We start from the raw sequence: 15549 nt of genomic DNA on the forward strand, positions 1-15549 counted from the left end.
CAAAACACCTATTTCATTTCACGTCCTTGCAGGTAGGACGCTCAAATCCAGGGGCCAGACAGTCTATAAATAAACAGAAATCAATAATTTCAAAGAGTGATGGCAGACAGCGATACCGTCCAATCAGAATTAACTATTCGGGAGATAAATGCATCTTGCTATATGCATTTGCACATGCGCCGTTTGTTGGAGGGACCACGCCGCCCGCCGTTATGCAATTGATGTACTTTGTACTTCCTTTGTTCAAATAGTGGCGAGGTGGGTTATTGAAAAATGATGTTTAGTCTTAGTAAAATGTAAGCAAAAATGACTAATAATAATTAATGGCATTGCACAAGAGATGCAATTCCGTTTTTTCCATTATTCTATCAAAATCAAAAAGTCCACTTCATTTTAAAACTAACTAAAACCCATAAAATTCAATATATTTTATTACTTTATTAAGTTTAGAATAATTTCACTTACTACTTATGATCTTATCATAAAATTATAAGATGATGCTATGATTTATTTTGTTAAATCTGTGTGTGCAATTATTTAATAATAATAAAATTAGTATCATCTCATGAGTTAGTGGGGAACATCCTTTCACCAGACCTTTCATAATTCATCATCTTTTCAGCATCTTCTTTTCAAAATAGGCACCGAAGTTGCTCGAAAATAAAGACTAACCAGTGTGTTGCCATCAATGAAAGAACAGAGACATGGTCCTATATTTAATTAGGTCATTGATAAGAAGGCTGGAGGTCTCCCAATGGACGATGGAGCGTTCTATGCTCGGAATTTTCCTTTATATCGAACCAGAAAATAAGAAATCTGTAGGAGAACCAAAGTAATCGACATCTTAGCCCTCAGAATTGCAAAAATGATAAATTGTGTGAGGCACATAGCTGATGGCCGTTGAGGCAGAAAAGTTCGCGAGACCACAGATTGGAAAACGTAGTTATTTAGTGAGAGACAATAAGTTATAATCTAGTGAAGGCTCAGATCATAGAAAGAGAATAGATATGAAGTCGCGCGTAACTACAACGAGAACCAGTGTCCCAGAGTGAAGGTCATGTGAAGTACTTGGATGCGGGCAACACAGGGGTTCTTGTGGAAATCTTTGGGGTACTTAACTTTGCTTTTTTTTCAGCAGTAGACATCATAATTTGTTAAAAACAAATTGAAATACCTACTACCTTCAATTCTTTATTAAAAATAAGTACTTGAAAAAAATGTACCTAACTGCTTAAAGTGAGAATCGAGCCTAAGATACTTACCAAGTAATCTAAAATAGTAATTACCCACTTCCAATAAGTATTACCTTAATACCTTAACCACTAGCTTAATATGTACCTACGTAATAAGTGGCTCCTGGCACCTTATCTATACTTATAATAAACACAGTAGCTCCTACTGTGTAATAAATCTGTAGGGAGGTCAATTCTGTACATGAAATATATTTTCAAAATAACTATCATGGGGTGATTAGTGATCGATACTGATGCCAAAAATGTAATCAGTAAAATTTTTGTCTGTCTGTCTGTATGTTCCTTATAGAAACAAAAACTACTAGACGGATTTTAACGAAACTTGGTACAATCATTCTTCATACTCATGGGCAGGTTATAGGATACTTAGGAATTCCCACGGGAACAGGAATTAGCGGGAAAATCCTTTTGTATGAAAAATCTAAACCGCTTAAGTTAGACGCTTGAAATTTGGCATGCAGGTACCTTAATAAACTTAAAGCTTAGTTACAACAGGATATTTCAAAATTCCCACGGGAACGGGAGTTAGCGGGAAAAAACATTTGTATGAAAAATCTAAACCGCTTAAGTAAGACGCTTGAAATTTGGCATGCAGGTACCTTAGTAAACTTACAGCTTAGTTACAACAGGATATTGCAAAATTCCCACGGGAACGGGAGTTAGCGGGAAAAAACATTTGTATGAAAAAATCTAAACCACTTAAGATAGACGCTTGAAATTTGGCATGCAGGTACCTTAGTAAACTTAAAGCTTAGTCACAACAGGATATTGCAAAATTCCCACGGGAACGGGAGTTAGCGGGAAAAAACATTTGTATGAAAAAATCTTAACCGCGTAAGACAGATGAAGGGGGGGTAAAACGAGATCCACGCGTACGAAGTCGCGGGCGGCCGCTAGTTCACCATAAATCTCTTATGATTGCTACATAAAAAGAAAAATCACCAGAAAATTAAATAGCAATTTAGTTAAAGTAACGTAATAAATTTAAATTAACACTATCCGGTGCCGACCGGCAGCCAAAATCGCTCTAAACATGTGCAATATAGCTATTTAGTATCATCCATCCCACTCATTCGTATAAAATCTGATAGCAGACTATGAGTGAAGCCTTGATAGCTCTATTGATTTTCCAGGTTCCAGGGCTTGTAATAAAGCCCCCTTCCACAGAAATGTTACCTGTTTGTATGTAGCTGGGTCTATGTTGTAGTAGCCTGCGCACTACTGCATGACAACAATTTGTCTCTCAAGGGTTGACCGATCCGTGATTTGTCGATATTTCATCGATGATTTATTACCATGTAGGCATTATAATTGTATTGTACACCTAGTTGTAATGTTTAGATGGTACCTACTGAATAATTATTATAAATTAGTTATGCCCGTTTTCACCATCAGTCCCTAATTTTTAAGTGACCCCTTTGAAAACAAAATTTCTGATAAGTGTTACCACGTGCTGGGTAATTAGATTTCACTCAAGCCAAAAATATTTTTGTGTCAGTCAGTTCCCTAAATCATTTATAAAAATTCAATGTCGATAAAAACTCATCGATGTTTACCGTTTTCAATAACATCAAACATTATTCATTGCTTGTGTTTGTTCACAGAGCACAGTCGCAGGGGAAGTACCGTGTGGAGCAGTCGTGCTCCGCGGTTTTTTTTTAGTTGCAAAAAAATATGTGGAACAATGGACTGCGATCATTACCATCATTACTGAACGAAAGTTAACCTGTCAAAGTCAAGTAATCATTTTTGAGTGATGTTTCGTAACAAACGTGTTTATATTTTTTTCTGAGTACGAAAATAAGTTAAATGGAGCCTAAATTCAGTGACAATAATATTGTTTTTATGTTTCTGTTTTGTATTGTTTAAATAATTTTGTATTACTTCTCGTTTGAGTTGGTTAAATAATACATAATGGCGTCTGAAGAACAGCAAGAGGATATCTCCGCTGTTATCGAGTCTCTAAAGAGTATCTTCAAAGATGTGATGAACGAAGATGCTATTATAGCTGTCGTGGAAAGTTGTGGTGGAGATCGTAAGTATTGATTTTATTTTTATATCGTTTGTTGTTTTAAATTTAAAGTAAAGTTTTGGCGGCAACACGCAGTACATGTAGGGTTTTGCTATTCTTCTTTACTTAGTGCGACGACAGATCTAATACAATTAAACACCTGTGTTTATTAATTTAAGTCGTAATAGTTAAGCATCCTACCAAATAGATATGAACGAAATTGTGTCACTTCCAAGGAGAATACAACATTAATGTATTTAGGATTAAAATTTAAAAAAATCTTATCATTAACTTGCGTTATAAAGTAATATTACTTTTATATCTCATCCAAGACAAGTTTGAGCGATTGTATGGATATGCTTAAGTGATTGTGCTGGGGCAAAGCGCTTTGCGAAGTAACTGCATTATTTTAAATAAATAGAATTGAGATTAGTTTTTGAGCATTCATAGTATTTACAAGAAATATTTTTCTAAAAATAAATATTGCAATTAGTAGGTAACTAATTTAAACTAAAGTACTATAGTACAGTAGAATCTCGATTATCCGGACTTCGATTATCTGGATATCCGATTATCCGGATTAATTCTTCACGGTTTCTAATTACTGATTTAGGGTCTGGACTCATAAAAACGGAAGGCACCGCCACCGTAACACGGTACGGACGTCGTCTTAGTTCATTGTTAAAAGAAATGGATTCATCCAATGGTCTAAAATGTAGATTTTTAGACTCTATATGATGTATTGAAAACATTAATTTTTGTTTGATTTTACTTTGAAATCGATTATCCGGATTTTCGATTATCCGGAACACCCCTGGTTTTAATTGATCCGGATAATCGGGATTCTACTGTACATGCGATTTGGCCCTGCAAACGCTACTCATATGATCTGTCTCATTATATTTTAAAGTTCCAACAAAATAACTTAAACAAATATCTTGTAACACATTTGGTTTTACACAAAAATTGTTCCGTAATTCCATTGTTTATTCACCTGTTGAATTTCTTACACTAATGAGTATCAATGCCCTTACTATGCAAACAGATTCTTAACAAAAGCTAAAATTACAAAACTGGAAGATAGCACTTAAAAGATCAATAAGTGCCTTTTTCTTGTGATGCTGATTTTGAAATGTGTGCAGATCAGGTCTCTCTAATCTCTATGATGTGGTTATACAGGGTGGAATTTTGTGATGCCACCTGGGAAAGTACTTTTAATACTGTAGATAGAAAATTTTACTAAAAGAAAACGTTCCTTTATTTTTGAAATTAAAGAGAACTGCATTCAAAGATTTTCAATTTTTTTTCGAAAATTCACCACAACACCATCCAATTTTCCGTAAATAATTAAAATAATTTAAGATTTCATAGATTTCCTTTCATTTGATTTATAAAGTTTGTTAGAGAGATTTCATCCTTAAACTACCCATACGATCAATGCAATAATAATACAGGGTGTAATTTCTAACAGATTTTAGTTGGTTCAATTCCCGAGAGTGGTAAGCAAATTTTGGGAAATCTTTGAATGCAGTTCTACTTCTTTTCAAAAATAAAGGAATGTTTTCTTTGAGTAAAATTTTCTATCTACAGTATTAAGAGTAGTTTCCCTCCAGGTGTCATAACAAAATTACACCCTGTATAATCAAGCCGCTGCTATGAAATAATGAAATGCAGGCAGCCCGCATGCGGAAATCTGCAACACAGGAAAAAGGCACTTATGACTAAAAAAAGGCTAGATTATTTTATGTGCACACACACACACACACACCTTGTTTTGACCACTGTATTTGTTGTTTTGTTCTGTTCTCAGAGCATAAGTTTTAAAAAAATTTTAAGAATTAGAATATTTTTGTATGTATTATATTTAATATTTTTATGTACTTAGTTGGTTAGTGGTTCTAGTTTCTGGGTTAAATTTCTCGCAGGATACACACACATTGTACATTTGCTACCAGTTTGGTTAGGACATTGCAGGCTTGAATGAACTTGATTTTAACGATGAACAGAAAAAATATAGGTGTACTATTAAAAATTGTGTTTTAATTTCTAGACATAACATTTGACAGCATGGTGGTGGTTTATTCTTAATGGATTATAATACCAGTTATATTTTATATTCATTATGTTATGTATGTTTGTTTATTTATTATTTATGTATCAAGTTTAATTTCATATTAATAAAATTGCATATTGTCTATGAAGTATCAATAGTTAGTTAATTCAGTCACTGTAAAACTTAACTTTATTAAAATTAATTTTTAAAATAAAAATATTTGCATAAAATATTTGTTAATATAGGAGATATTCTTACTTCAACAATATGCTGACTGATGATAATGATGTTGTTTCTTTTTTATTGTAATGTTCCCTTAAACAATACCCAGTTAAGCTACATTGATAAATACTCATTGTTTCAGTTAATCAGTCCATGGACGCTATAATGGACATTACCAATGATGGCAACATAATTCAAGTAGGTATTGAAAATGAAAACAATACTACTGAATCTAATGAAGCCCAATCAAACTTGGAAAAAAACAAACCAATTAATGTAGCTCCAACATACTCAATGGCTTTAAACAATCCTAATTTAAGTAACATCAATCAACCAAAATCTTCAGTTTCAATTCAAAATGTTACACAACAACAGTCTGCTTCAAACGCGCTCTCGTCACAAAGACATGGAGCATTGCCCAAAGTGAAGACCAAATTAAGTCCTTTAAAAACTGATTGGACTGACCAACTACGAAGAATTATAGAAAATCATACTAAAGGTAGTAGAATACTTATTTTGATGAGGGGTGCCCCAGGGTCAGGGAAGACGTATTTGGCAAAAACAATTGTAGAAATGTTGATTGGTGTCACTTATGAAGATTTATGCAGACACATCTTTAGTACAGATGATTTTTTCATGATTCGAGGAAAGTATGTTTTTAACAAAAATCTATTGACTGATGCTCACGCTTGGAACCAAGGCCGAGCTGAGGCAGCTATGACCCAAGGTTTGAGTCCGATTATTATTGATAATACCAATATAGAAATCTGGGAAATGGAGCCCTATGCAAGAAATGCTGTTCTAAACGGGTATATCATAGAAGTGGTAGAGCCCACTACAGACTGGGCTAAAAAACCTAATCGCCTTGTTAAAATGAATACGCATCAAGTGCCATACAACACAATAAAAAGAATGATCGATCATTACGTCAATGATATAACTGGCGAGAGTTTATTAAGCTTCTTCAAATTATCCTATCACCCAGATAAATGTCCACCAGTTTATAGATTAATTCCTCCGTTTGAGCCTTTAGATTCTCCTACATCATCATCATCAAAAGGAACTAACTTCTATTCAGTTCCTGATGTAGTTAAAAATAATATAGAACACACTTATACCCCTAGTTCCAGTTATTCCCCAAATGATCAACAAGATGGTGAATGCACTTCAATAATACCACATAATGCTCCTATTGTTAATAGTGACCCTGTACCTTCATATACGTCGTCGCATGCGCTTAGCGAAATTGAGAAACCTGATGTAGACTTACAGCGTAAATCGCCTATTGAAAATACGTCCGGCAGTCAAGAAAAATTACTGTCAGAACTTCACTTAAATGAGAAACCTAGTGACGGTACACCTAAAAAATCTTCAAATGCTTGTGCTGTTGATAATCCAACTGAAGCTTCAGAAATATTTTCGCTGAACCAAGATGAGAAAGCTGAAGACGAATTAGAATCATCCTCAATCATAGTTAATGAGAACCAGGATATAAATGTAATTTCAGATGTACACAATGAATATTTGCAAATGCAAGAGCAATATGAACAGTTTTCTATAGAGTGGGATAATGGAGAAAAATGGGAAGATGAACTTCAAACCAGTGTTGTGAGACCCGATAATGACGACACAAATGATAATACTCCGAAACCTCCAAGATCAGAATCTAATCCTGATAATGATATCGTTAATGCAAGTACAGTAGATGCTTGGCAGCAAGTTTCATTGTTCTTGCCTCCCTGGAATGATGAAACTACACCTGCTGAACCCCCCATTGACATACCAGTTGAAACCGTTACCAGTGGAACATCAATTGAATTTGGAGATATGGATAATCGTCTAAATAATTACAAAGTTCTTGAAACTAATATTCGAGATATTAATTTATTTCATATTCCTACGCATATGAAAATACCTGATACTCGAAATCTTGATAAAAGCACATCTACTACCGAGCCCTTGATAATGGTAACATCAACACGATGCTCAAACGAAGAAAAACATTTTAAAGCCCTCAGAAAAATGTTTAAAAATATAAATAAAACAGCTCTAAGGAATATATTTGATAGATGCAAAGGTGAAGTGAATTGGGCAGTTGAGATTTTGCTGGAGGCATTGGAAACTAACCAAATCAAACCAGAAGAAGAGGAAGAAGATATTTCGGATGATGAAGAAATCAACCAAACTTGTTCATGTATGTCTGTCTATCAGATTATACCTGACACGTCTTCACAGCCACAACCACAAGTTGTTAGTCAACAAGAGGAAAGACCTGTAGAAACTAGGGAAACTACCAACGCCCCACCAAAAAAGTCCAGTAAACGGGAAACTGTCGTTTCCGAAGCTTCGGTAGAATTAAAGCGTCAAATTGAGCAAAATGTGGTCATAGATGCAGCCCATTACTCGGAGCATTGCTTAAAAATAATGAGGCAACGCCGTGGCATTACCGAAAATGTCCCTGACGAGAATAGACCTTCAACATCACAAAATTCTCAATCAGATGGTCAAGATGCCGAGACAGCCCTTAGTTCTGATTATGAAGAAGAGTCGAATGCTAGCATATATGGAGAACAGGAGACAGTAAACGTTACTTTAGGCAAAGAGTTTGTAACAGAACTAGACAATTTATTTGGCAGGACTGATATGACATACCCTGATAGTGTTGTGCCTAGGATAAACATTCCTGTATCGTTACTAAATGAGCTCAATGCCTTATGGATTGAATCCTTAACGTATCAGTTAGATCAGCTTGAAAGACATAGGGAGAAGATTATTAAGGAAGACGAGGACTTCGCTCGGTAAGCGTTTGCTCTTGCTGCAATTTTATGATATATTTTCATTCAAATTCTTAGAAAGTTAAGTGTAATATTAGATTTAATTTTCAGTAATTTAGCTATGAAAGAAGCCGAGTTGGCTTCAGGCGGGAAACAACCCGAAGTTTTGAATTTTAAGGAAATTATGGACATGGAGCTAGCTCTTTCGTTGTATCAAAAAGACGTTGCGCTGTGGCGTCACAAGGAACCTATGGATATGGCAGCAAAACTTTCAAGGGAGAAACTGTATAATTTGTTCCCAGATGTTGATAATGATACATTAGCAGAATTGCTAATGGCACATGACAATAATTTCCATTCTACAGTCGAGGTAATTAAAATGTTTCATATTTTGGAAATACTGACGAAACCCGATTGAAACTGGATGAAAGCCGTACAAAACCGGCCAATCTGGAAATCATGGGAGAGGCCTATTTTAGCATTGTCGGCTGACATGATAACGATATATTTCATTGAATTGTTTTGCACAGGTGCTGCTGATTTCCACGGGACAAGGAAGTGTCTTGGAGGAAGAACATGGCGTGGATAAATTCATTTCGCAGAATGAGGTGCAGATGAAGCAGAAAATATTAGAAGAAGAGCGTAAAGTATGTAATAATTAAAAAATGGCACCAAAAATTATTAACCATTCACCTCATCACATCCATCAGGTGAGATGGCCAAGCGCTTCCTTTTTGGATTGTGGAAAAAATACATTTATTAAATCACAAAAAACAAAAAATCTAATTTTTGATGAAAACAAAACTAATTGAATAAAATATTAGAGCTTTTTGTAAATTCGTAAAAATGAATGAAATATGATTTACTTAAGTTTTCATTAGTGTTTTGCGCGTATTATTTTCTGTATGTGATGATCCTAAATCCACACAGTGAAGCTGCAGTCAGAACAAGCGATAATTCCGATACAGTTATCTGTTCTGAATGCATAGTTGAAGTTTTTGCCAAGTACTTCTTAGCGATAAGGCACGTAAACAGAGAGGTTCGAAAACGAGGGAATAACCGTCCATAAACATTTTAAGCAGCGGAGTGTTTTCTTTAATATTCTGCTTTTGTGTTATTTTGAATTCGTAAAAGATAAGGTACGTAAAAGTTTGTACGTAAACTGGGTAATTGGTGGTGGAATTTATTTTTGCTTATACAATCATATTGGCTCAAGCCTGTAACATAGAAACTTACTAACCAAACTAGGACCTTTACTGTTATAAATGTTACGGTAAATGTGATAAATTGTAAATTATTAATAGTCGCCGGTTATTGTGAATAATTACCATCAGTCGAGGTGAAAGTAATAAATGAATTACATTTATCAGTGATTATTTAATACTAACAAATATCATAAATAAAAGAGAACAACGGCTCGTGTATAGTGCTTGTCTACAGCCACACATTTTGAACTAAGGCGCCTATTTAGTTTTATACATACATAAATGATTTCATATTAATCACATTTACCAAATCATGAGGTAATTATTCATAATAACCGGTAATTATTCATGATTTTCACATTTACCGTAACATATACATACATAAATATTTTTGAAGTTTTCTTTACTTTTCTGAAGTTCTTTTTACTTACATAAAATTACTTACCTAAATAAATACATTACTAACGCTTCAGGGCGTGATAATTTTAACATTGTTTTAAAATACTACTAACAGCACTGGTAGAAAGACATGATCATTGGGCTACATTATATTCAGTCGAATTTAAATTATTTCAAAGTAATTAGGCTCGGTTTCCACCAAGGCAGAGCGGAACGGAGAAATGATTTGAATAACAAATCTGATTTTAATTATTTTCACAACTCCGCCCCGCGCTGTCAAATTCTACAGGGTGTTAGATAAATGGGTATATGAGCCGACACTAGCCCATGTTAACATAATATGCATATAAATGGTATGGTGAAGTCAGAAATTAATTTTTAATTTTTTAAATGTTCATACAAAATAAAATTTATAAAATCAGATTTGTATGAAAATTAAAATAATTAAAATGATGATATCAATTTTCTGACTTCACCATACCATTTATATGACCATGTTAACATGGGCTAGTGTCGGCTCATATACCCATTTACCTAACACCCTGTATAAAAAAATTCATTCGCCCAACACATCTCTCTTCTCCGCTCCGCTTTGGTGGAAATCGGGTCTTAGCCTTAATTTGAGATGGGTTAAAGTGATGTTTACTGGATGACTCTTTCATCAGGCCTTGGCTGAAGTGGAGTGGCCTCTGCTACCGAAAACAGAGACGCCTGACATGAGCGCAGTGGAAACCTACAGAGACCAGGCCGACCGCCACTTGCAGTTACGTAACAAGTAAGTTCTATAAAATCTTAAACGTTCGCGTTCCATTTAGGCCATCAATACACGGACAGCTCGAGCAGTTAGTCAGTGATCAACATACACGGACCGCTCTTGCAGTCAAGAGTCAACAGCTTGAAGCTGCCAGCGATAACTGCTCGAGCAGTTGGTATTAACTGCTCAACAAAACCGCCCGAATCAGTTGCAACTGCTTGAGCGGTTCGTGTATGTGCGTCCATAGAATTATGCATTTCACTGTGCAGTCGCAGCTTGAAGCTGTCGACCCTGACTGCCAGCAGACCGTGTATTGCCGGCCTTAAACTAAAATAGAAAGACACCAAAAATACAAAGAGCCGCCACTCTGCTTGTGACCACGGCTGCAGCATAGCAGCCGAATCGTCAAGCCGTGAGTAAGTACATAATATAACTCAGTCATAAATGTCGCGTACATAGGACCAGTACGTAAACGTACGTAAGACCAGTGTCTTTCTATTTAACAAGTAAGTTTTGTCAACTGTCCAGTTTGTCTTCTCTAGATCAGGGTCCCGATTGCGCTAAAAATTTTCGAATGCAACACGACTGGAACACGAACGAAATTCAGCTGTTTGCACTAATCCGTATCGCGGTGTCGTCGTTTCAACACCTAGTGCAAACGAAGTTGTAACGTAAACGGAGTGCAACTGCACCTTTGCGTAAAGGCTGACAGAAAGAAACTTGTTCTCAAACGCAATTCAAATGCATCACAAACATTTGCTGTGTTTTAGTAATTTTAGTTTAAAAAATAATGTGTTCGGACGTTTAATGGAAAGTGCATAAATTCGTTGTTTCGTCTTTGTTTACGCGTGAACTTTACCGTGATTACCGAATTACACATCGGCTGGAATGAAGTTGGAGTGTGACTGGAGATGAAACACGAATGAATTAAAGACATTATAAGTCAGTGTAATCGGGCCCAGTTGTCTTCTAGATCAGTTCTCTAGTCAAACTGCAGTCAACAGCACATCAGATTATACATTTTTGTTTCGCTATCACGCCTGTTAGGTACAACTGTATAAGATGCGTTAACTTTAACGTGATGTCGTGTGTACATCTGGGAGTTCGAGTTATTTTGAAGCCAATTGTTTACAGCTGCTGCAAAATTCCTTACCCCCTTACTAATAAAACTTACACGCTCGTTGATCAGTGTTTTAAAGTGACGTTTAGTATGGAAATGTCATTTTAAAACAGTGATCAACAACTGTGTAACTTTTTATTAGTAAGGGGGTTAGAATCTATTATTGTGATCTACTGTGACTTATTTAGCAGCAAAAGGGCTGCAGCATTCGCCAGTTAACCCATTATTTGAAACTTTTTTTTAACCAAAAACAATGAAAATTTTGGAACTTGCTTGTCTGAAAATAAAATAACATTGGTGTAGTAGACAAATTGTAATATGTATTTCCTATAAAATAAGCCAAAATTTTAAGTAATATTAATTATTTTCACAAAGTTTAAAAATAATAGCACAATTATTTGCCAATGACCTCACAGTTTTTGTGCATCTTCACCAATTCTTGACAATGTTTGTGGCCGATTTAACAAAGACTACAAATGGAAACTTATGCATTTCCAGGAATCACCAGAAAGCAAATCAGTATCTATCCCGTGGTATGCTTGACGTCGCAGGCTACTACAGATCCTTAGCCGAATTTCACAAGGAGAAGTTTGAGTACAATAACAGTCTAGCAGCGTGTTCGCTTATGCAGGTAAGCATGTAATGTATACTCAATAGTTGCATATTTCTAAACCATAGAACAGACGATGAAAATCAAAAAATCAAAATCAAAAATATTTTATTCAATTTAAACCATTAGTGGCACTTATGATTGGTTGGATGGATGGTTTGTTAACTACCCGAACTTGGCCAGCTTTTTATTCAACGCACGTCACTGCTAATATCAAAATTCAACGCACGTCACCGCTAATATCCACGCTAAATTTTGTCAGTGCATGCGTGCGCGCCGCATACGTTTTGGCGCGCTCACATACAAACCGCGCTCGGGCGTTTCTATGAAGATGACCTACTCATTTGTATTTACTCTGATATGACCCAATCTTAAATGAATTACATTTTGGCTGCTAGTGGGATTCAATTAGAGCCGGTTTTGTAGTCCAGGGTATAGATAGATTAGAGAATTCATTCTGGATTTTTGTTTCATACCCGAAAAAAAATACACATAAAAGTAAAGTAAAAGTTACAAAACTATAAGTAAGGCTGTTGGAGAAAAACTCAGGAGACGTTGTTGATAAGTATTGTATTTACACGTAGTAGTTTACAGTAATGGCCGTGCGACCGATCGATGAAAGCAGCACAACGACATTTGGAGCGCCATCTATGGTTCTTTTTAGGAATTAGCTTACTGGATTGGAATCCCATAGATGGCGCTTTACAAAGTTGCTTATAGATGGCGCTAAATGTAGGTTTAGAACAAAGGTATATGCTGAGTGGGCGGGGTTCCATTGCGATGGGCATCATGGGTGGCACTGCTCAGTGCCTCAGTTCACTTTTTATTTCTTTGTAATATTTATGTGCCATTTGTCTTTTTTTCCGTATACCTTCTTTGTCCTTAACTTAGTGATGTTCATCGTTATAAATGTTTTTTTTTCTTTCTTTCAAAAGCGTCACATGAACTGAATCGTCATCAAACTTAGTACCATAAAAATGGCTATTCTATTTCTATACTTTGAAAGGAAACTGAAACATCTCCATGATCCAAGCCTTTCAAATCCTGTCCACAGATACACGCTGCCAATTGCCCCAGCACAGCCACAATCGATCTCCACTACTTCCGAGTGGGTGAGGCCAAGGAATCCCTGGATCTGTTCATAGACACGCACATCCAGACTTTGAGAGCTCAGCCCGAGGGTTCCCACAGGATGCGGTACCACACTCTGTACTGCGTGACGGGACGGGGCGCTCATAGCCCGGGTGGACCGCGGATCAAGCCTGCGATCAAGCGGCGGCTCTCTGAACGGGGACTCAGGTAAGATAACTATTGATCTGAACGGGGACTTAGGTAGGATAACTATAGAAATCTGAACGGGGACTTAGGTAAGAATAACTGTAGAAACCTGAACGTTGAGAGCTCAGCCCGAAGAGTCCAGCAGAATGCGGTATCATACCATGTACTGCGTGAATGAACGGGGCACTCATAGCCCGGGCGAACCGAGGATCAAGCGGTGGCTCTCTGAACGGGGACTCAGGTAAGAAAACTATAGAAATCTGAACGAGTACCTAGGTTAGATAACTACAGGAAAATAAACGTTGAAAGCATAGTCCGAGGGGTCAAGCAGAATGCGGTACCATACTCTGTCTGTACTGCGTGACGGGACGGGGTGCTCATAGCCCGGGTGGACCGCGGATCAAGCCTGCGATCAAGCGGCGGCTCTCTGAACGGGGACTTAGGTAAGATAACTATTGAAATCTGAACGGGGACTTAGGTAAGATAACTATAGAAATTTGAACTTAGAAAGCTCAGCCCGAAGGGTCCAGCAGAATGCGGTATCATACCATGTACTGCGTGAATGGACGGGGCTCTCATAGCCCGGGCGAACCGAGGATCAAGCGGCGGCTTTCTGAACGGGTACTTAGGTAAGATAACTAGAAATCTGAACGACTACCTAGGTTAAATAACTACAGGAACATAAACGTTGAAAGCTCAGTCCGAGTGGTCCAGCAGGATGCGGTACCATACTCTGTACTGCGTGACGGGGCGGGGCGCTCATAGCCCGGGTGGACCGCGGATCAAGCCTGCGATCAAGCGCCGGCTCTCTGAACGGGGACTCAGGTAAGATGACTATTGAAATCTGAACGGGGACTTAGGTAAGATAACTATAGAAATCTGAATGGAGACTGGTAAGATAACTATAGAAATTTGAACGTTGAGAGCTCAGCCCGAGGGGTCCAGCAGGATGCGGTATCATTCCCTGTACAATCAAGCGGCGGCTCTCTGTACGGGGACTTATGTAAGATAACTTTAGAAACTTGAACGAAATCTGTAACATATTTTTTATTTGGCTAACTATTATGTGCGTATTATGTTAATACAATTTCATAAGTTTACATGAAAAATTTTGGATACAGAAAAAAAGAAGATTTTTGAAAACTAACGCCCGTATTCACAAACGATGCTTGCTTATGTGAAGCAGCAAATCGAACGCACAGCGTTGAATAGAGCTCTGTGATTGGTTCGTGCTTCGCCCTGTGCGTCCACGCGCACTGTGAGACCTCATAGTAATGTTTGTGCATACGGGAGTTAGTGTGCAAAGGTCAACCAAGGTCCCACCTCAGTATTTAGTAGGTAAATGGTGCGTCACAAGTCCACAACGCTGGTTTAAATCAGGACTTTATTTAAACGTGTAGGTTATAATAATAAATAACAGGAGAAATCGATATTAATACAAGGTCCAAAACTTGATTCAATTTCAAATATAGGTAAGTTTTTGATTGGTGAAGCACAGGACGTACTAATGACTGAGATTGGATCTAGTTATGTCGTTATTTTGTATCGGATCTTAGTAGAATGTGAATAGTTTTACTCAAACAACCTATTTTGTCTTTCAGTTTCAACGAGGTCAACCCCGGACTTCTATCAACCCGAGTCCGTTCCGATTCCTTGCTGACGCACCAGCTTCCTTCTTAGTATTCGGTTCTACAACTGTGGTGCGTCTACGTAATAATATGTGACAATTGCCAACAACCCAGGCTGTGCTTCGTATTCTACCCTCCGTTTCTAACACCAGTTGCAATACTTGCAACACAAGCACCACGGGCGAGAGCAGAACCGCAAGTACCCCTTTTCACTGAACCTCAACAAGAACAAAATGTAATAG

The 15549-nt window shown here is 37.0% G+C and overlaps 1 protein-coding gene across 1 annotated transcript; it reads left to right on the plus strand.

The window, feature by feature from the left end:
• The first annotated feature begins 2881 nt into the window (after positions 1-2881).
• LOC114352815 (uncharacterized) lies at positions 2882-15378 on the plus strand. The gene is made up of 8 exons (XM_028304557.1): positions 2882-3288; positions 5682-8337; positions 8425-8683; positions 8844-8960; positions 10583-10692; positions 12290-12422; positions 13456-13700; positions 15281-15378. Exons 1-8 carry the CDS (start codon positions 3168-3170, stop codon positions 15357-15359), a joined length of 3720 nt encoding a protein of 1239 aa, XP_028160358.1. The 5' UTR covers positions 2882-3167; the 3' UTR covers positions 15360-15378.
• The last annotated feature ends 171 nt before the right edge of the window (positions 15379-15549 follow it).

The sequence above is a fragment of the Ostrinia furnacalis genome, unplaced genomic scaffold (genome assembly GCF_004193835.3).
Source record: "Ostrinia furnacalis isolate ACB-3 unplaced genomic scaffold, ASM419383v2 OfSCF1456, whole genome shotgun sequence".
Taxonomy (NCBI): Eukaryota; Metazoa; Arthropoda; class Insecta; order Lepidoptera; family Crambidae; genus Ostrinia; species Ostrinia furnacalis.